This window comes from Nannospalax galili, unplaced genomic scaffold (genome assembly GCF_000622305.1).
Source record: "Nannospalax galili isolate Female #2095 unplaced genomic scaffold, S.galili_v1.0 scaffold212, whole genome shotgun sequence".
NCBI classification, from domain to species: domain Eukaryota; kingdom Metazoa; phylum Chordata; class Mammalia; order Rodentia; family Spalacidae; genus Nannospalax; species Nannospalax galili.
In genome coordinates this window covers 3,018,969-3,041,186 of record NW_008333884.1, presented here as the reverse complement: position 1 = coordinate 3,041,186, position 22,218 = coordinate 3,018,969, and the positions used below count along the sequence as shown (strand labels likewise).

The window sequence follows — 22,218 nt, the reverse complement described above, 5'->3', positions numbered from 1 at the left end:
GAATCTTAGTTCCAGGTGATCAGAAAATTCTAGAATGGGAGGCCAAAGAAGAAAAAAGTAATGATTAGCTTTTTCAGAGTTTCTGTCAATAACCTCTTCCTGACTTACCATTCCGGTGAGTACAAGCCCAGTATCATGTGACTAGTAGATTAACTTCCTGAATTAGAGACATGTTTTGCATCCCTTAGAGCTTCTGATTTGGGGAAGAAAGAAAAAAAGGAGAGGAGAAGGTCATGGCTTTATGATTATCCTGATGGCCTGAATCGATGTGTGGGAGCAGAATTAGCTTCTGGTTGGCCAGAGCCTTTAGCATAATACTACTTGGTTTCCAGGCATCCTGCAGCAGAACTGGAAAACCCTGGCTGTTTGACATGGGTGTGTCTACCAGTGGTTCCTGGTCCAGGCTGGCCTACCTGCCACTGTGGACAGGGCAGAGACTCATGGCATTGCTCCTCTGTGGACCTAACCTGACAGTGCTATATGGGTGGGGCCAACAGCTGTGCTGGTTTTCTTGTTTTATTTTCATTTCATTTATTTATTGAGGCAGTCTTACTGTCTAGCCTTGGCTAGTCTGATACTCAGTATGTAGCCCAGGGGGCCTTCTATTAATCCTCTTGGCTCAGCCTCCCAGTGCTGGGGATTACAGGTGTGCACCCCTGTGCCTCGCTGTACTTCTTTTTCATTGTGTTTCATTCAGAATTTCTGATCTACCCATTGTGACTTCTGGGCTCCCATTTACCGATTGTCAAAGTGGTAGAGACTCTGTCTGCTTAGGGCAGGATACAAGGGGACAACTCTCAAGGGCATTGTCCTCAGCTCGAGGAGGCTGGAATCCTGGTCTCCTTGGAGCTCCTTATCTGATTTTATGGTCTGACCCCCCAGCCCTTACTGCCACCCAATCTTGGGTCTGGCAGCCTTCCCAGGATGTAGAGCAGCTGGGACAAAGGGAACCTTCTGACATGAAGTGTCTGTCCCTCACTTAGGCCATGTGAAGATCAGTCTTCTTTACCTCTTTGAATTAACAAAACTGCCTCACTTGTCTTGTTGGGATTAAAGGATCAGAATATCAAGAGAGATTAAAGCAAAGATGCCAGCCCACAGACTGATCCTCTTAGAGCCAGCCCTCTGATTTCCTGCGGCTGAAAGGGAGCCCTGAAGACCATGGTCTCTGCCTGTCCTGGGGCCCCTCCCCAAGGAGCACTCCAGTCAGCTGCAACCAGGCCCTTCCACAGGCCCTCTCCCCAGCCGGCAAAAAAATCCTTTGGGATTTGCTGAGTCAGTTGTTCAATATCCTATGACTTTTCTCTGAAACAGAGCTCCTGCTGCTTCATTTTAGGAAGCCTTGGTCAGCTAAACTGTGACCCACTTGATAGGGGTTTCAAGTATGCCTTAGCAGGTGGTGGAAAGGTAGAGGGACAGTGTGAGGTTCCATGAAGTGTCAAGGCAGCACTGATACTGCTCAGGATTAGCAAGATCAAGGTGACTGGCTCTCACCCAGATGTTCCTCTTTATGGGATTAATTGAGCCTTGATCACTGTGTGGGCTTCTTGGCATTCTGTTCTGGGTTTTTGCTTTGGAAACTTGAGCTTTTTCAGCTTTGTGGTGAGTAGTACTCAGCTTTGTGGTGAGTAGTACTCAGCTTTGTGGTGAGTAGTACATTGCCCTGGTGTACTGCTTTGCTCTCTAGATGTTGACCAGAAATATCCATGCAACACTGAGGGAGCCGAGTTAGAGAAGGCATCCAGGTGAGGTAAAGCAGCTCTGTGTGCTACTGTTGCTGGCTGATGCAGGAGGTCCAGCTGCTTGGCTTTAATCTCAGAGAGGAAACACCCCTAATTTCACCTCTGGGGGTTCTGGGAGGGATGGAGGGTGAGGAGAACTTTGCACACATTCCCCTAGCATGTTGGGAATCACATTCTTGTCTTTCCTTTCCTCATCCTATTTAAACCGTCTGGCCTGGTCGGCATTGGCAGCCATGGGAAGATGCATCTTTTGGACAGATGTAATTTCCTGATCTGCCTGTCACTGCTCATTTTCTCTTCATCATTTCTTTTTGTTTGTTTTTGTGTGTGTGTTTTTTTTTTGATGTATATGAATGTATTGCTTGTGTATATGTAAGTGCACCTGTGTTATGCAGTGCCCATGGAGGTCAGAAGAGTGTGTTGGAGCTCCTGGAACTGGAGTTAAGGAAGGGGTTGTTAGCCACCATGGGGGTGCTGGGAACTGAACCTGGGTCCTCTGTAAGAACAGCCAGTGCTCTTAACTGCTGAACCATCTCTCCAGCCCCTTGTTTTTGTGTTTTTGACCCAGGGTCTCACTAAATAGCCCTGTCTAGCCTGGAACTTGCTATGTTGACCAGGCTGGCCTTGAACTTAGAGAGATCTACCTGCCTCTCTTTGCCTCTGAAGTGCTGAAATTAACAGGGGTGTGCCATACCCCCAGCTTTGTCATATTTTCCATCTAGATAATTTCTCTTAGAAACCTGGGTCAGAGGGCCAGGCCTGGATACTGTCTAGGTTATTGGTCCTACACAAAGCTGTCCTGAAGGGGTCAGGAGGCCAGTGATCTTGTTTAGTGACTAGATAGGGTGACGCTTTTGCCATCTAGCAAGTCCCAACACGGGGCATCCAGCCAGCACAGCCCTGTGTTAAGAGGAATCCACTCTTAACACAGGAAGCAGGCGCACAGCTTCAGCTCTTCTAGGAATCTGGAAAATCTTGGGAGGTCTTGTTGCTTGAAAGAGTTCTTAGGTCCTTTCAGGGTGCAGAAAGGCCAATACTGGAGAAAAAGTAAGTTGGTGAGCCAGTTTTCACCAGGTGTTATGAAATACACAAGAGGAATACACAACTTTCTTTGACAGGATGTTACATCTTAGTACCTGATTACTTTCTTATTTATACATGTTTATTTTTTGTTGTTTGTTTTGTTTTGTTGAAGACAGGATCACACTGGAGCCCAAGATAACCTAGAAAACTGTATAAGCCCATGCTGGCCTCAACTCATGGCAGACCTACCTCAGCCTCCTGAGTGCTGGCATTGTAATTGTGAGCCACCATGCTTGGCTTTAGGATCTGTTTAAGTAAGTAGGATAAAGCAGTTTCTAGCAATCAGCTCAGATCCTGTTTGGGGGTCATAAAACCAGAGGTGGGTCCAGGTCAAAAACTACCCCAGACTTTAATGTTTTCTAGATGGTGCTATAAGATTAAGTATATTCTCTGCTCTCTTTAAACTCATGGGTTTGTGAAAATGGGACCATGAAACTAAACACATCTGATGGTTAAAGAGAGGCCATGGGTGGGTTAAGGTCTGTAATGCCAGCTACTTAGGAGGCTGAGGCAGGGCGATCTCATGTTCAAGGCCTACACAGAACAAGTTCAAGAGCAGCCTGAGCAATTTTTGAGACCTTATCTCAAAATTAAAAAGAAGGCTGGGGATGTAACAACTCAGTGGTTGAGCACTTGTCTAGAGTGTTTTGAGGTTCAATCCCTGACACAAAAAAAGGAAGGACGAAAGGGAAGGAGGGAGGGAGAGAGCGTTTGGGTAGATTTTGGCAAGGACCAATGTGAAACCCCAGGTGAAGCCCCTGGATGACAGTTACCAGCAGCTGCACCATGTGTAACTGTCACAAATAATGTCTGTATCTTTATTCCTTTAGTATCAAGTGGGGCAGCTGTATTCTGTGGCTGAGGCCAGTAAAAATGAAACTGGTGGTGGTGAAGGTGTGGAGGTCCTGGTGAACGAGCCCTACGAGAAGGATGGTGAGAAGGGCCAGTACACACACAAGATCTACCACTTACAGAGGTATGTGACTGAGGCAGCAGGGCAGGAATAGTGGCCTGGTTTGAAAGTGGTGAAGTGGTGGTATTGGTTAATTGGAGGTATTTCCAGGTTATAAACCTGTTGCCCAAGTTGCTTCATCACATTGGGAATGGGTGGTATTGCTTTGTTCATTTAAGGTTTGTTTTTTTTTCTTTTTTTGGTCTTTTTGAGACAGGGTCTCTCTGTGGCCCCAAGCAGGCCCGGAACTCATTATGTAGACCTGGCTAGTCTTGAACTCACTGAGATCCACCAGCCTCTGCCTCCCTAGTGCTGGGATTAAAGGTATGTACTACCGTGCCCAGCTCTGTTTTTTGGTTTTTTTTTTTTTTTGCTTTCATTGTCCCCAAGTATGGAAGTATGTATGTAAAGTGTGCATAAATGGATGTTCATTTCCTCTGTTATGTTGATATATTGTCCTATACACACTTTTCTCTTTTTGTTAGGTCTCATATTATAGCTGCCTTAGCATTTCCTGCCTCTTTTTTTTTTTTTTTTTTTTTTTGTAGTGCTGGGGATTCAACTCAGAACCTCATCTATTCTGGGTCAGTGCTCTGTCACTGAGCTACAACCCTAGCCCTCCTGTCTCACTCTTTTAAAATATTTTTATTTATTTTTATTTTATGTGTATGAGTGTATTGCCTGCATGTATATGAGTGCATCGGTGTCATGCAATGCTGAGGAGGTCAGAAGGGGGCTTCGGACTCCCCTGGAACTGGAGTTAAGGATGGTTCCTAGCCACCATGTGGGTGCTGGGAATCTAGCCCGGGTCCTCTGCAAGAGCAGTCAGTGCTCTTAACCGCTGAGCCATCTCTCCAGCCCGTGTCACTCTTTTAAAGCACAAATAAGAGCCAAGCCTGGTGGCGTTTGCCTGAAATCCCAGCACCTGGGAAGCTGAGGCAAGAGGTTCAGACTATGTATTCAGTTCCAGGCCAGATTGGGTTACAAACTGAGACTGTCTCAGAAAAAAAAAAAAAAAGAATAAATAAAATACATATAGTGTGTTGTACACATGTGCTGAAAGCTGTTTGACCAACCCCACCCCTTCTTATTTTTTTTGGCTTTTTGAGACGGGATCTCCCTGTACCTCCAGCTGGCCTGGCACTCACTATATAGACCAGGCTCTCCTGACAGAGATCCACCAGCCTCTGCCTCCTGAGTGCTGGGATTAAAGGCATGTGCCACCACGCCCAATTTACCAGTCCTTTCTTGATATGTATTTTATAGGCATTTCCAGCTATCTACATACTCCAACAAAACTTCTACTTAAGTTTTTTTTTTTGTATACTTAAAATTTTTCATTTATTTTTATGTGTATGAGTGTTATGCCTGCATGTGTATAAGTGCACCGTGTCATGCAGTGCCCATAGAGGACAGAAAGAGGGCATTAGATCCCCTTGAACTAGAGTTAAAGATGGTTGTTAGCCACCATGTGGGTGCTGGGAACATAAGTTTTTAAAAATATTTTATTATTAATTTTTGGTCTTTTTGAGACAGGGTTTTCCTGTAGTCCCAGCTGTCCTGGAATTCACTATGTAGACCAGGCTGGCCTTGAACTCACAGAGATCTGCCTGGCTCTGCCTCCCAAGTGCTGGGATTAAAGGTGTGCACTACCACGTCAGGCGTATTATTTTTATTTTATGTATATGAGTGTATTGCCTGAACGTATGTAAGTGCACCCAAGTCATGCAATGCCCTTGGAGATCAGAAGAGGGCATCAGATCCCCTGGAACTGGAGTTAAGGACATTAGCCGCTGTGTGAGTCCTGGAAACTGAACCTGGGTCCTCTATAAGAGCAGCCAGTGCTCTTAACTGCTGAACCATCTCTCCAACCTCTACATAAATCTTTTGATTTAAATCTATAATAAATGTTTCTAAAAGTGTAGTTGTGCTGAGCATGATGGTTAATCCCAGTGTGTGGGAGGTGGGAGGCAGAGGCAGGTGAATCTCTGTGAGACTGAGGCCAGTCTGGTCTACATAGTGAGTTCCAGGCCAGCTGGGGCTAATGGGAGACCCTGTCCCCTTTAAAAAAAATTATTTTTAATTATGTATATATGTGTGTGTCTCTGTGTGGGTGTGTGCATGTGAGCACAGGTACCCTTGGATGCCACAGGCATTGGATCCCTCTGGAGCTGGAGTTTCAGGTGTTTGTGAACCATTTATTGTGGGTGCTGGATCCTCTACAAGATCAGTACACACATAACCACTGAGCCATCTCTCCAGCCCCTCTTAAAATTTTTTTACATGTATTTATTTTGTGCACATATGTATATGTGTGCATGCATGAATGCCACAGTGTGCATATGGAGGCCATATGACCACTTTTGGGGGTTGGTTCTCTTCTTTCACCATATGGATTTGGGTATTGAACTCAGGTTGTCAGCCTTGGCAGCAAGCACCTTTACCCACTAAGCCATCTCACAAGCCAAATATTTTTATTACTTTTTAAACTTTTATTATTTTTTTTATGTGTATGCGTGTATTGCCTGCATGTAGATAAGTACACCCATGTTGTGCAATGCCCAAGGAAGTCAGAAGAGGCTGTCGTATCCCCTGGGACTGGAGTTACGGAGAGCTGTTAGCTGCCATGTGGGTGCTGGGATTCGAACCCAGGTCTTCTGCAAGAAAACCAGTGTTTTTAACCACTGAGCCATCTCTCCAGCCCCTATCTTTATTATTTTTAAATTTATTTTTGTGTGTTTGTCTGTGTGTATATGCCACCTGTGTGTAGGTGCCTCAGGAGGGCTGAGGGTCTGGAAGGGAGAAGAAATTATCCTAGGAGGCAGGTGACCCTAAGGCTCTCCTGATCTCTGAGAACTTATAGAAGTAGACCAGATCATTTTGGATAACATATTAGTGTGTCTGTGTGTCTGTGTGTCTGTGTGTGTGTGCACACCAGAGGCCAGTGATCTTTGGGGATCTTCCTGTTTCTGCGCCCCCTGCCCTGATCCCACGCCTAACACTGGGGTTACATGTGCCACCAAACCTGGCTTTTTTTTTTCAATTAATTAATTTATTATTTTTATTTTATGTGTATGCGTGTATTACCTGCATGTAGGTTGTAGGTAAGTGCACCTATGTCATACAGTGCCCGCGGAGGTCAGAAGAGGCTGTCGGATCCCCTGGAACTGGAGTTATGGACAGTTGTTAGCTGCCATGTGGGTGCAGGGATTTGAACCTGGGTCTTCGGCAAGAACAACCAGTGTTCTTAACCACTGGGCCATCTCTCTAGCTCCAAAACCTGGCTTTTTATGTGGGTGCTGGGGATCCAAACTCGGGCAGGCACTTTACCAACTGGGCCATCTCCCATATTGGATCCAATATTTTGAGTTAGTCAGCTGATCACCCTGGACTGTAGGCAGCCTAACACTGGCGGTTCCAGGCTGCAGCTGTCTTCTTTGTATCTTACCCTTGTGCTGTGCACTGCAACACCCTATATCCAGTGAGCTCTGCGAGACAGTAATGAGGATGTACTTACTGGTCAGTGGAAGTTGGCAGACCAGGGTCTCATACACTGTCTTATTTGTGCTATCAGTAGCTAGTCAAGCCAAGGTATCAAGCTCTGGCAGGTAACTTCTCAAACACAGTAGTCAGCTTATCTCATGGAAACTTGGTTGTCAGTTCCAAACTGAAAAGCAGGAACTCTGGGTTGAAGGGTGTGATGTGAAAACTTCTCTTTACCTCCATTTTTCTTCATTCCCTTTCTTTCACTGCAGCAAAGTACCCACATTTGTTCGAATGCTGGCCCCCGAGGGAGCCCTGAATATACATGAAAAAGCATGGAATGCCTACCCTTATTGCAGAACTGGTGAGTATGGTGTTTGACCCCAGGTGGAAGAAGGTGTGGGCCAGTAGGCCTGGTGGGGGTGGATCAGAGCTTGGTGTCCTACCTTTATTTTCCAGATTAAACCAGTGAAGCAGTGAGGTGGGGGGGGTCTCTTTGGCTTGGGAGGGTGTGCCAATATTGTCCATACAACTTGGCCATCAGCTGAATAGGAACTGTCAAGTTGACAATCACAGGCAGAGACAGCACAGAACAAACTCCTCTTACTTGGGGTCAATGTTCTTAACCGCTGAGCTGTCTCTCCAGCCTGATTACTAATTTTTTTGAGTAGGGTCTCATGTAATTGAATTACTAATTAAAAATTTTTTATTACATTTGTCTGTCTCTGTGTGTGTATGTGTGTGTACGCATGCGCGCACATGCAAGAGCACATGCCACTGCATGTGTGTGAAGGTCAGAGGACAACTTGTGTAAATCAGTTCTCTCCTTCTGCCATATGGGTTTCGGGGATTTACCCCAGGTTGTTAGGGTTGGTGACAAGATTTTATCCACTATGCCATCTTGGTGAACTTAGATTTTTAATTTTTGAAGTGCTCATTTTTCTTTCTTAAGTGAATACTTTCCCTGTCACTAAGTAGCTCAGTGGATAAGAGTGAGTACTGCTCTTCAGAAGACCCAAGTTCCATCCCAGCACCCATGTCAGGTGGCTCACAATCACCTGTAGATTCAGCTCCAAGGGATCCAATACTGCCTTCTGGCCTCCGAGGGCACCCAGACACATGGCATAGTCTCACACAGACATGCACATACACATAAGTGAAAATCTTAAATCACAAAAACATCCCAACAACCAACAGAATGTAACTATTTACATGATACTTACATTCTCTTAGGTATTATAATTTAGAGATGTTGTAAAGTATGTAAGAGGATGTACATAGGTTGCATACAAATACTGTATCATGTTATATATAAGGGCTTGATCATCTACAGATTTAGGTATTAGGGAGGGGGTTTCCAGGAGTATTTATGAACACCTATACTATGACTTTCTTTTTTTTTGGGGGGGGGGTCTTTTTGAGACAGGTCTCCCTGTAGCCCCAACTGGCCTGGAACTCACTATGTAGACCAGGCTGGCCTGTATCTCACAGAGATCCCCCTGCTTCTGCCTCTTGAGTACTAGGATTAAAGGCATGTGCCACCATACTGGGTTTACTATGACCTTTGAAAACCACCCTTTATTGTTAGATACTTAAGTTTCTGGCTTTCCTGAGAATTCAGAGCTGATGGCTTTTGCTGAACCAATACATTCTGTAATTGATGGGGGGGGCTAGAATTATCTCTGGCCTGAAGTTTTGGAAAGATTTGAACCTCTGTAGAGATACTTTCTATTCCAGTCTATATAGTCTAGGATTCCTGTTAAGTCATTTGGACTCAATAGTCCAAGGGACTATCTAGAAATAGGTCCCTCAGTCCTTTCCTCTCTCTCTCTCTCTCTCTCTCTCTCTCTCTCTCAGAAAGGGCTTTACTCTGTAGCCAAGGCTGGCCTAGAACACACTGTATAACTTAGGCTGGCCTTAAATCTTGTAGCAGTTCTGCTTCAGCTTTTCAAGTGCTGAGATTACAGGTTGAGCTGTTACCTCTGCTTAGGGGTAGGTGTCTTAGACTGCGCTGATACTGATTCACATGCCAGGGAGTCCTATATGTCCACTGAACACAGCTCCAAGGTGGATGATCCTTCCTCCTAGTTGCTTTCGTTTGTTGACACAAGCAGTCTGACTCAGGTCCTGCCAGCTTCTGCCTACTATACTGCTTCATTGGATGTTTATTGGGACCTGGCACTCCCTAGATTGTGTCTGATAAGCATGTAGCCCTTATGTGGCCCAGATGTTCCTTATCCTATGGATTTTGGGAATGACTAAAGGCATTGCTCTCTCTAGTCTTTCATGGCCCTGTGCAAGTTCAAGGACCTTGTTTGAGGGAATACACAGTCATTGATAGTTCCTAGGATATGTTGCACTTAGGGTAATTTTATTGCTGTAGCTGCTATAGTGGAAGCTTCATTCCTCCCTACTCGTGAAACAGAAAGCTGTTATATTCTGAGAATTGAGGCAGGTACACAAACCTGTGTGTGTGTGTGTGTGTTTTAAAGATTTTATTATTTTTATTTTATGTGTATGAGTATATTGCCTGCATGTATGTAAGTGCACACATGTCATACAATGCCCATGGAGGTCAGACGAGGGTGTTGGATCCCTGGAACTGGAGTTATGGATGGTTCTTAGCTACAGTGTGGATGCTGGGAATTGAACCTGGGTCTTCTGCAAGAGCAGCCAGTGCTCTTAACCACTGAGCCTCTCTCTAGCCCCTTGTTTTGTTTCTTAAAAATAACTTTATTATTTTTATTTATGTGTATGAGTGTATTGCCTGTGTGTATGTAAGTACACCCGTGTCATGCAATGCCTGCAGAGATCAGAAGAGGGCATTGAATTCCTAGAGTTAAGGACAGTTGTCATGCTCAGTCTCATTTTCTCCAGTGCTTTGCTACGTTGGGACTGCCCCAAAGAATTAAAACTGATAATGGACCATGTTTTGTGAATAAAAATTTACAAGGTTTCTTTTCACTTTGGGGAATTCAACACAATACAAGTGCAGCCATCTCTCCAGTCCTGTTTTTGTTCGGTTTTGAAAGAGGGTCTTATAGCCCAGACTGGCCTGGAACTCTTTATGTAGCCTGGGGCTGGCCTTGAACTCCTGATCCTCCTGCCTCCATAGCTTCTGAATGCTAGGATTGTAGGCCTGCACCACTATGCCCAGCTCATATTCATTTTTAAAAAGCATTATGCAGGAGCCAGGCATGGTTACATATATCTGTAATCCCAGCACTCAAGGCAACAGCAGCAGTAAGATTTCTGTACGTTTAAGGGCAACCTGGTCTATATAGGAAGACCTTGTCTCAACCTTCCTTACTCTTCCCCTCCAAAAAAAGTCCAAACCAGGGCCAGGAATGTAGTTAATGGTTAAGTTTACCTAGCATGCACAAGACTGTGGATTTGATCTCTAGCACTGCAAAAAAAATAAAATAAAATAAATAAGAGGAAGAAGGTGGGGGGTAGAGACTGATACAGAGACAAAAGTGAATTTTCTTGATGTCTACTAGAGTCATGTTAAGTATGTGTTATAGGAACTTTAGCCAGCTTGTGAGAGATACCACTGTTTTCTGTATCTTCTGTGTCTTGGGAGAATGTGATGCAGGTGGCATTGCAGTTTTCTACACAGCAAATGAATCTTGACAAAAGCAAGAAAAATACAATTTCTAAATCCTTCACGAAGAAAAGAAATTGCAGTGGGTGGGAGAGGGAGGGCTACTTTCTTAGTGGCTGCCAGCCTTGAGGTTAGAATCCACCCAGTATGTAATGAGTATGCTGAATCCTAGACCCATTCAGCTAGATGCCTCTTTTTTTTTTCTTTTTTCTTTTTTTTTTTTTTTGTGTCTTTTTGAGACAGGGTCTCCCTGTAGCCCCACCTGGACTGGAACTCACTTTGTAGACAAGGCTGGCCTTAAATTCACAGAGATCCGCCTGCCTCTGTCTCTGCCTCCTGAGTGCCTATTAGAGGCGTATATCACCACACCCAGCTAGTGGCAGCATCTTAATTTGGCCTAAGCACATCCAGGTTTGGGGCACATCAGATAAAGGAGTATGGAGCCAAGTCCCTCTGTCTTTGAGGTTGCTCCAGTTTTATTCTGGGAGGAATGGAAACAGATTAGGAGCACTCTATTCATCAGCTCTTTCCATCTGTTTCCCTGAAGCTTAGACATTGGGGTGTGAGAGGGGTTTGATGAGTTGTGGTCTGTAGGAGGAGGAGAAATATATCTGTTTCTTCTTTCTCTCCCTGTGACCTTAACCTTTGGCTAGGGACAGTATCACTAAGTTAGGCTTTTAAAATACCATATTAAGAAAATGGCACAGTAGTGAATGTATGGTTATGCCAGCATTCAGGAAGCTGAAGAAGAATGAGTTTAAGGCCAGCCCGGGATGTATAGCAAGACCTTGTCTCAAAAAAATTCCTAGGCATGGTGGCATATACATTTAATCCCAGCTCACAGGAGGCAAAGGCAGGCAGATCTCTATGAATTTGAGAGCAGCCAGGATTACATTTTGAGATCCCCCACCCCCCACCACCAAAAAAGGCCCTATAAAATAAAATACATATATTAGTCTTATTAGGAAAACTCCATTTTTCATGTGTAACTAAGGTTATAGCTGCTATGAATGCAGAGGCGTTTGGAAGGGAAATGGGGATTAGAGAAGGCTTGAGGGATCACCTGAGTTGACATTAAAGGCCAGGAGCAGAGTCTTCACTCTCATGGGTTCAGAAACCCAATTTGTCAGAGTTTAGTGCATCTGCTTCTCAGTGGATCACAAATACTGTGTATAAAAACCTCAAATGTGAGCCAGACATGGTGGCGCACACCTTTAATCCCAGCACTCAGGAGGCAGAGGCAGGTGGATCTCTGTGAGTTCAAGGCCAGCCTGGTCTACATAGTGAGTTCCAGGAGAGCTGGGGCTATAGGGAGACCCTGTCTCAAAAAGACCAAAAAAAACCCTCAAATGTCAGGGCTGGAGAGATGGCTCAGCAGCTAAGGGCAGGGGCTGCTCTTGCAGAGGACCTGGTTTTGGTTCTCAGGACCCACATGGCTGCTAACAACCATCTGCAACCATCTGTAACTCCAGTTCCAAGGGATCCAACTCCTTTTGACCTCCTCCAGTACTGTATGACATGGGTATGCTTACATACATTCAGGTAATACACTCTTACACATAAAATAAAAATATTTTTAAAACCCTCAAATGTTGGGGCTGGAGAGATAGCTCAGTGGTTAAGAGCACTGACTGTTCTTGCAGAGGTCCCGGGTTCGATTCCCAGCACCCACATGGTGGCTACAGACTGTCCTTAACTCCAGGTCCAGGGGACTCCGAAACCCTCTTCTGAACTCCACCACATTGCACCACACAGGTGCACTTACATGCAGGCAATACACTCATACACGTTTAAAAAAAAAAAAAAAAAAAAAAGCCTCAAATGCTCTAATGTCACACTCTAAAGTTATAATCAAATGCAAAATTATCAGTTAAACCAGATTGTTTGCTGATCAGGGCATCTTTCCTTATGAATGTTCCACATGGGAAATGAAATTACAACCAGAATACCAATGTGTGTTAGTCAAAACTGTCCCCTGGGTTAGGTGACCAGATACTGATGTCCTACAGCGACCACACTCGGAGAGGGTTTCTTGGAGAACCTGGATTCCAGGAATGGTAGTTCTAGATTCTTTTGATTGTTGTGACAAAATACCAATACCAATTTGGGGAGGAAAGGGTTTGACTTATATCTCCTGGGTCACAGTTCATCAGGGAGTCCAAGGTAGGAACACAGGGCAGGAACCTGGAAGCAGGAGTTGGAGCACAGGCCATGGAGGAACATTGCTTACTGGCTTGCTCCCTGGCCCATGCTCAGCTTCCCTAAATAGGGTCCCATGTAGCCCAGGCTAGCCTTGAATTCACTATGTAGCCAAGTATGGCCGGCTTGAACTCACAGAGATCCACCTGCCTCTGCCTCCACCTCCTGAGTGCTGGGATTAAAGGCATGCGCCACCATGCCCAGCTCAGCCTGCTTTCTTGTACAATAGAGGACTATACCCACAGTGGGCTGGGCCCTCCCACATCACTCAACAATCAAGAAAATACCGTACAGATTTGGCCACAGGCCATCCCAATGGAGGACATTCATTGAGGCTCCTTCCCAGGTGTGTCAGATTGACAGCTAAAGTGTAATTGTTGGAGAAACTTAAGGACCAGAGCCATCAAACCAGACTAGCTTGAAGCTACTGTTTCTATGACAGCGTGACAGAATTTCTGCCTCATTGACATCTTTGGATGTCCTCTGATGCATATTCATTTCCTTTGTCTCTTAACATGATTTTTTTCAAGATGCTAATAGAGGGTAGTTTTAATCCTAATCTGGAGCTCCCTATCAGTATCTTCCATTGGGCACAGAGGAATTGCTGACAATCTGAGTTATTTGGTGGTTTATATGGCTTATGCCTCGGCTTCTCATTTCAATTGGTCAACATAGCAACTTAGTTTCATTTTTTTGTTGTTCATTTGTTTTTTGGAATCATGGAGTATATTGACCCTGTATATACTCAAAACACAGTGGTATGCAGCCAACAGAAATTGGGATTGCACACAGGGTACAAAATGAACCTAGGGGGAGACGTAGTCTGTTCCCCAGCGACTTGGAAGCTGCAGTCATTTTTTCTGATAAATAATTGACCTGTGCTTTCCGAGGGGTCCTATTACAGTAGCAGGAATGCAGAGTATGAGAGGTTTAGTTACAGTGTGAAGGAGGATGCTTCTGGCAGAGAGACAGTGTCTAGCTGGGAGCGCCCTGCTCTGTGTCCCTGGGAAGTGGGGACACCCTAGTGATGGTCTTATGACAGATTGATTGGGCTTTAGGGCCTCAGCTGATCAGAGACCTTGCCTTGACCTGCCCATAAAGAAGCCCATAGAGGCATCACTTTAATTAAATCCCAGATTTGGTCTGTTGGGACTTGTCATGAACTTGAGGGGAGAGTTAATGCACTGAGGCTTTCCTGGACATATACTGGGGCCTAGAGGTGACTGGAATAAGCCACAGGGAGTGGAGTCTCTACTCTTCTTGATCTGTGGGGAAGGACAGTATCTGTTCATCCTTATTAATTTTTGTTTTTTCTTTTTCTTTCTTTTTTCCATGTCCTTGATTGGAGCAGTTATTACAGTAAGTATTTCCAGTGGGGGGGGTTGGAGTTATACATTGTTGATTTATAAGAAAAGGATAAATAAAAGTGTGCCTGTACTAGATGTCCTGGCTGTTCTCATGTTCCCCTTGGGTAATGTTTGGGCAACTTGGCTTTGGGTCTCATAGGTACAGAATGAATTAAGGCTCTCCCTTGTCCCCTCCAGTCATGCCTGTTGAGGGCTGTACAGAAGTTTCAGTTCAGCTGCCTAACTGTGACATCCCTTTCCCATTTGGGCATCCATTGACCCCAATGATCACTGACCATTGGCTAAATTGTGAAGTCAATAAGACTTCTGTACCCAGCCCCTCTGTCGCTCCCCCTCCTCTTCACCCTTCAGCATACTTACCCTAATGCTGTGTCCCTGCTGCAAAACTGATTCCTGCAGAGGGAGAATGACTTCTTTTCCTCCTTTGTTTGGCTCCAATTTTTGACTTATTTTCTTTTACAGCTCTTCTAGTTTTTAATCTTTTTTTTTTTTTTTAATTTTTTATGTGTATGCATGTATTGCCTGCATGTAGGTAAGTGCACCCTTGTCGTGCAGTGCCCGTGGAGGTCAGAAGAGGCTGTCGGATCCCCTGGGACTGGAGTAATAGACAGTTGTTAGCTGCCATGTGGGTGCTGGGATTCAAACCCAGGTCTTCTACAAGAACAACCAGAGTTCTAAACCGCTAAGCCATCTCTCCAGCCCCTCTACTAGTTTTTATAAGCACCAAGGGAGGCAGACAATAATTAGCATGAAGGGTAGCCTCAGCAAAAGGCTAGTTGTAGGAAAGGGGTCATCGTGTGAAGAATTTCCCTGGCTAGGAAGATGGCTCTTGCCATATTAGTGGTTAACTATTCAGCATCCTGTGCATAAAGTATGGGGAAGATTGGTTAAATACATGTATACTAAGGTCAAACATAGTTTGGGGCTTAGCTCTGAGATATCTCTGTGACTTAGGACAAGTCACCTAAGCTTTATAAATGTTACTTTCTTCCTTTAGAAAATAAAGGCAATTGTACAGCCTCCCAGGCTGGAATGTGGATTCCTCTAGGGTGAAGCACGCCTGTAGTACATGGGCTCCCAGCAAATTATTATCAAGCCAGCTGGAGTCTTTGGATTCCTAGACTGTAAGATCCCCAGCAGTGGGAGGTGGTTACTCTACAGCTGTGGGCCTGGGTACTCAGGTATTTATTTCTTCTTCCAGAATGAGTATATGAAAGAAGACTTTCTGATTAAAATTGAAACCTGGCACAAACCAGATCTTGGCACCCAAGACAACGTAAGTATCACTTCTCAAGAGTTCCCCAAGGGTTCCAGGCCCTGGGGTGGTTCTGTATGGGCTCTGCCCTGTAGCTTTTCTACTTCAGGGTTCTCTCTGAGGTTCTCTTTTGCCTGGCTAGGAAGGCTTCCCACATACTGTCCTAGGATGCAGTTTTCTTGTTACCAATTTGCAAAATGTGATCTCCAAAATTCCTTACTGGGCTTTCTTTTAGAGCAGGAATTGGTCTAAAATGCATTTTCTGACACTTAGGAGCAGTGTTTTTAATACATGGACATTGCAGTTCCTGTGGAACATGATTTGCAGAACTTCTCCAAATTTAAAATACATTTATTCTTTCTTTAACTCACAGTTTTACAACTAGGCATGTATTAAACTCTGCTCTCATGTGTGAAATAACATATACAAGGAAATTCATTTCAGCACAAATTCAAAACAACATAAGACCCTATTAGTGGGAGACCATTAAAAAAATTGTGCCAGCAATTAGTGGTATATTGTACAGCTGTTAAAAGAACTGAGTGGGTTGGAGAGATGGCTTAGCAGTTAAGAGCACATACTGCTCTTGCAGAGGATGGGAGTTCAGTTTCCAGAAGCCACATCAGGTGGCCCACAACTGTCTGAAACTCCAGCTGCAGGGATTTGGCACCCTCTTCTGGCCTTTATAGGGAACTGCACTTATGTGCACATAATTCCATATAGACACACAATATATACACATAATTAAAAATAAAAGTATCTTTCAAGGGGCCGGAGAGATGGCTCAGTGGTTAAGAGTACTGGCTGCTTTTCGAGAAGACCCAGGTTCAGTTCCCATCACCTACATAGTGGCTAACACCTGCCCTTAACTTCAGTTCCAGGGGATTCAATACCCTTCTCTGTCCTTTACAGACACTACAACATGAGTGCACTTGATAGATGCAGACAGAAATCTTGTACACATAAAAAATAATAATCTTTCAAAAACAATAATAAGCCAGGTGTGGTGGTACCCACCTTTAATTCCCATACTTGAGAGGTAGAAGTAGATGGATCTCTGTGAGTCCCAGGCTAGCCTATTCTACATGGCAAGTGTCAGGTCAGCCAGGGTTGTATAGTGAGAGGTCTCAAAATAAAAAAGGAGGGGGTGGCTGGAGAGATGGCTCAGCAGTTAAGAGCACTAGCTGCTCTTGTAGAGGATTCTGCTTCAAATCCCAGCACCCACATGGTGGCTAACAGCTGTCCTTTAACTCCAGTTCCAGGGGATCTGACATCCTCTTCTGTTCTTCACAGGCATTGCACTATACGGGTGCACTTACATACATGCAGGCATAACACTGATACACATAAAATAAAAATAAATAAATTTATGGGGGGGTAGAGAGATGGCTCAGTGGTTAAGAACACTGGTTGTTTTTGCAGAAGACCCGGCTTCAAATCCCAGCACCCACATGGCAGCTAACAACCATCTGTAACTCCAGATCTAAGGGACCTGACAACAAAGACTAGAATATTAAAATAAATAAATTAATTAATTAAAAAGAATAAAAAATAAAAAGAGCTGGTAAGGCAATAGGATTGCCAAGAGCTTGAGGTCAGCCTGGGCTACATAGTAAATTCCAGGCCAGTCTGGGCTACAAAGTGAGACTCTTCTGAAACAAAAGCTAAAAAGGAGCCGATGGAATAATCCTGCAGTATATTGTTCAGTTAGAAAAGGAAGATGTGGCTGGGCATGGTGTTGCATACCTTTAATCCCGAACTAGGGAGACAGGTAGATCTCTTGAGTTCAAAGCCAGTCTGGTCTACATAGCAAATTCAGGGCAGCCAGGCTATACACTGAGACCCTGTCTCAGACCCTGCACCCCAAAATAAAAGTTTTTTTTTGAGACAGGGTCTCCCTGTAGCTCCATCTGTCCGGGAACTTGCTATGTAAACCAAGCTGGCCTCAAACTCACAGAGATCTGCCTGCCTCTGCCTCCTGAGTGCTGGAACTAAAAGCGCACTGCCACCAGCTCAGAATAATAAGTTAAAAAGAAAAAAAAAGCCAGTCTGTGTCTGTGTGTGTATGCTCCTATTTGTGGGCATGGTGGCGCACGCCTTTAATCCCAGCACTCGGGAGGCAGAGTCAGGCAGATCTCTGTGAGTTCAAGGCCAGCCTGGTCTATGAAGTAAGTTCCAGGACAGCTGGGGCTACAGGGAGACCCTGTCTCAAAAAGCCCCCCCCCCCCCAAAAAAAATTGACAAACCTCTGCACGCAGATGTTTGCCGGTGGACAGATTCTACTGTCTGTTCCTGGAGTAGGGCTGGGGACAAGAGGAGTTATTCTTCATTGCATGTACCCTTTTATACATTTGAATTTGTGGTGTATGGCAGCAAGTCCAGGGGGTATTCCAGACAGTGAAAACACTACAGATGCTCTGAGAAGCCTGCAAAAGGGAAGTTAGTCTGAAAGACCAGATTGGAATGCTCTTAAGTATATGCCTGCTTAAATCCACTCTCCAGTGACTGGGTAACTTTGTACCAACTTTGTTCGGTTAGCAGCCCTTATCTGTAATGCTTGGAACTAGAAGTGCTTCAGACTTTAGATTTTGGAATATTTGCATATAAAAACATGCAAATACTGAGATATCTTGAGGAAGGGACCCAAAGTATAAACAGGAAATTGATTCCTGTTTCATCTATTCTTGGCATGCACAACTTGAAGGTAATTTTAATACAGTATTTTTTTAAAATATTTTATTATTTTTATGTGTATGAGTGTTGTACCTGCATGTAGGTAAGTGCACCCGTGTCATGAAATGCCCGCAGAGGACAGAAGAGACTGTCAGATCCCCTGGAACCGGAGTTCCAGACAGTTGTTAGCGGCCATGTGGGTGCTGGGATTCAAGCCTGGGTCTTCTGCAAGAAGTCGGTGTTCTTAACCATTGAGTCATCTCTCCAGCCCCTTTATACAGTATTTTTATCTGCCCACATTTTGACTGTAACCCATCACATGAGATCAGATGTGGAATCCTCTACTTGTGGCGTCTTGTCAGCACCCTCAGGAAGTTTTAGGTTTTGGAGCGTTACTGATTCTCAGATTATGGATGTTCAACCCATGTATAATTCTTTACTAGCAGGAATATCCCAACCATGGCTATGGAAAGAGCTCTTATTCCTTGAGGTGAAGGATGCTGTACAGCTACCAAACTACACATGTAATAACAAGTGGCCCCTTTCCCGTAGGTGCACAAACTGGAGCCTGAGACATGGAAGCATGTGGAAGCTGTATATATAGACATTGCAGATCGAAGCCAAGTGCTTAGCAAGGTAGGAACTATGTAAAAGATTTGGGGTGCAGAAATGACTTATAAATGTTAGAGAAACCAGGGAACCTTACCCAGCATGACAGTTCTCTCTGGTGTGCATTATTTCTTCTATTGTTGATTTTTATTTTTACAGTGTTAGAGCTTAAACTCAGGGCCTTACACATTAGGCAAGCACCCTGCCACTGAACTATATTTGCAACACGTTTTTAATTTTTTTATTTTAGGACAGGGTCTCATTTAAGTTTCCTGACATGGCTGTTTCTAAGGTCAATGTCAAAAGTTCCCTGGACCAGCAAGATGACTCAGTAGGTAAAGGTGCTTGCTGCCAAGCCTAACAACCTGTGTTTGATTCCCCTGGACCCATCTGGTAAAAGAAGAGAACTGACTCCTGAACCTCTACATGTATGCTATAGCACAGGCATGCCACCAAATAAATGTTTGTTTTTTTTTTAAATGCTGGGCATGGTGGCACACACCTTTAATTCCAGCAATCCAGAGACAGAGGCAGGTGGATCTCTGTGAGTTCCAGGCCACCTGGGGCTACAAAGAGACCCTGTCTCAAAAAAGACAAAAAAAAAAAAGGTTCCCTTAAGGGCCAGGTATGGTGGTACATGCCTGTAATCCCAGTACTAGGGAGACTGAGGTAGGAGGATTTTGTTTAAAGCCAGCCTGGGCTACATAGAAGAGTTCCCTTAAGGGGCTGGGTGTGGTGATACAAGCCTTTAATCCCAGCAGACAGAGGCAGGCAGCTTGGTGTAGCAAGTTCCAGGCCAGCCAGAGCTACAGTGAGACCCTGTCTCAAAAAACAAAAACAACAGCAAACAAACTTCCCTTAGGGGCTGGGGATATAGCTGTATTGTAGACTACTTACTTACCTAGCATTCATTTGCATACAAGCTGCTCACCTTGATGTGAGAGGGAAGATACATGGTAGTGTGGAGGTCAGAGGACAACTTTTAAAGTCAGTTATCTCCTTGTACCTTTATGTGGGTTCCAGAGATTGAACTCAAATTGTCAGCAAACACTTTTCCTGATGACCCATCTCATCAGTCTTTGCCTAAGATATTTCAAAAGGATACAAACCCAGTGTGGCATTGCCTATAATAATCCCATTATTCAGGAAGCTGGGGCAAGATGATTAAAAGTTCAAGACCAGTTTGGGCTTTATAGTGAGACCCTATCTCAAAAAAACAAAACAAAAACCCTTTTTTCTGAGCTATAATCTATCTGCACAATAAAGTGAATATATCATAAACATACAGCCTGATGAATTTTCTCAAACTAAATATATATCCTTGTAGTTCACAAACAGAAAAGTAGCAAAAAGTATGGTTGAGTAGTTTGTCATTTTTGGTTGTATTAGTAGAGGAAAAATTTGATAATAATAATACAGCTAGATTCGGTGGCACACACAATCCTAGCACTTGACAGGTTAGAGGTATGGGGAAGATCAGGAGGCCAGTCTTGATTATATATCCAAGTTTGAGGCCATTCTGGGTTATATGAGATCTTGTCTCAGCCTCCCCTCACCCTAAATAACAATAATCATAGTTTTAGAAAACATATTATGTGTGATTTATTCTTTATTTTGGTAAGTAGATGGTGCTGATCAGTGGTACCAAGTTGTATCTAGGACTGATAAGCTCTGCTTTGCTGCTGCACAGTAGGATGACCACAGGGAATGAAAATGTACTATATAGTTGTGCTAGATAGCTTTAGTGTCAACTTGACACACCTGGGTTGAGGGAGCCTCAACTGGGGAATTTCCTCCATTGGACTGGCCTGTGGCCCTGTCTGTGGGGCATCTTCTTGATTAGTGAGTGGTATGGGAGGGTCCAGTCCACTGTGTGTGGTGCCAACCCTGGGCAGGTGGGCCTATGTTGTGTAAGAAAGCAGGTTGGCTAGGCGTGGTGGTGCACGCCTTTAATCCCAGCACTTGGGAGCCAGAGGCAGGCAGATCTTTGTGAGTTCAAGGCCAGCCTGTTCTACATAGTGAGTTCCAGGACAGCTGGGGCTACAAGGAGACCCTGTCTCAAAAAAGACAAAAAAAAAAAGAGAAAGCAGGTTGAGCACACCAATAAGCAGTGTTCCTCCATGGCCTGTGCTCCAGTTCCTGCCTCCAGGTTCCTGTCCTGAGTTCCTACCTTGGGCTTCCTGATGAACTGTGACTTGGGAGATGTAAGCTGAATAAACCCTTTCCTCCCCAAGTTGGTATTAGTCAGAGTGTTTTGTCACAACAATGACAAACTAGGACAATAGTTCATAAAACTAAAGAGAGTTTGAATGTTTTGAGTTTGATAAAGAGATGATAACGTGTTTGTCTGGATACATTTAATCTGATTAAGACATCAAACAGCGTATACATGTATCAAGTATCACAGTATGGGTAAGTTTTATATGTTTTTATGCATCTATCAAAACTTGGGGGCCAGAGAGCTGGCTTAGCAGTTCAGAGGGCTTGCTGCTCTTAGAGAGGACCCAAATTTGGTTCCAAAGTACCCCCACTGGGTGGCTCGCAAAAACTGTAAGTCCAGTTCCAGGGGCTACAGCACCCTCTTCTGAACAGTGTGGGCACTTATACTCACATGTGCACATACCAACACACAGATACACATAATTTTTTATATATATATTTTTTATTATATGTGTATTGCCTGCCATGTATGTAAGTGCTCCTGTGTCATGTAGTGCCCTTGGAGGTCAGAAGAGGGCAGCGGATCCCCTGGAACTGGAGTTACAGATGGTTGTTAGCCACTATGTGGGTGCTGGTAACCAAACCCAGGCCCTCTGCAAGAGCAATCAGTGCTCTTAACCACTGAGCCATCTCTCCAGCCCCAGATACACTTTTTTTTTTTTTAATTAAAAAAATTTCAGCCAGGTGTGATGGCACACACCTTTAATCCTAGTTGCTCAGGGGGAGCTGAGTTCAAGGCCGGCCTGATCTACATAGTGAATTGACGCCAGTTAGAGCTAAAATGTGAGACTGGTTTTTTTTTTTTAGTATTTTATTATTTTTATTTTATGTGTATGAGTGTTATGCCTGCATGTAAGTAAGTGCACCCATGTTGTGCAATGCCTTTGAAGGACAGAAGTGGCTTTCGGATCCTCTGGAACTGGAGTTATGGACAGTTCTTAGCTGCCATGTGGATGCTGGGAATTGAACCTGGGTCTTCTGCAAGAACAGTCAGTGTTCTTAACTGCTGAGCCATCTCTCCAGCTCCAGAA

General features: G+C 44.3%; 1 protein-coding gene across 1 annotated transcript in view; it reads left to right on the top strand.

The window, feature by feature from the left end:
* Pitpna (phosphatidylinositol transfer protein alpha) overlaps positions 1–22,218 on the top strand; it is a 40,837-nt gene that overhangs the window by 6,916 nt on the left and 11,703 nt on the right. Inside the window, exons 3-7 of the mRNA XM_008828775.3 lie at positions 3,656–3,801; positions 7,533–7,624; positions 14,415–14,422; positions 15,632–15,706; positions 18,911–18,994. Coding sequence (XP_008826997.1) covers positions 3,656–3,801; positions 7,533–7,624; positions 14,415–14,422; positions 15,632–15,706; positions 18,911–18,994 — 405 coding nt within the window. The remainder of the gene's footprint in view (positions 1–3,655; positions 3,802–7,532; positions 7,625–14,414; positions 14,423–15,631; positions 15,707–18,910; positions 18,995–22,218) is intronic.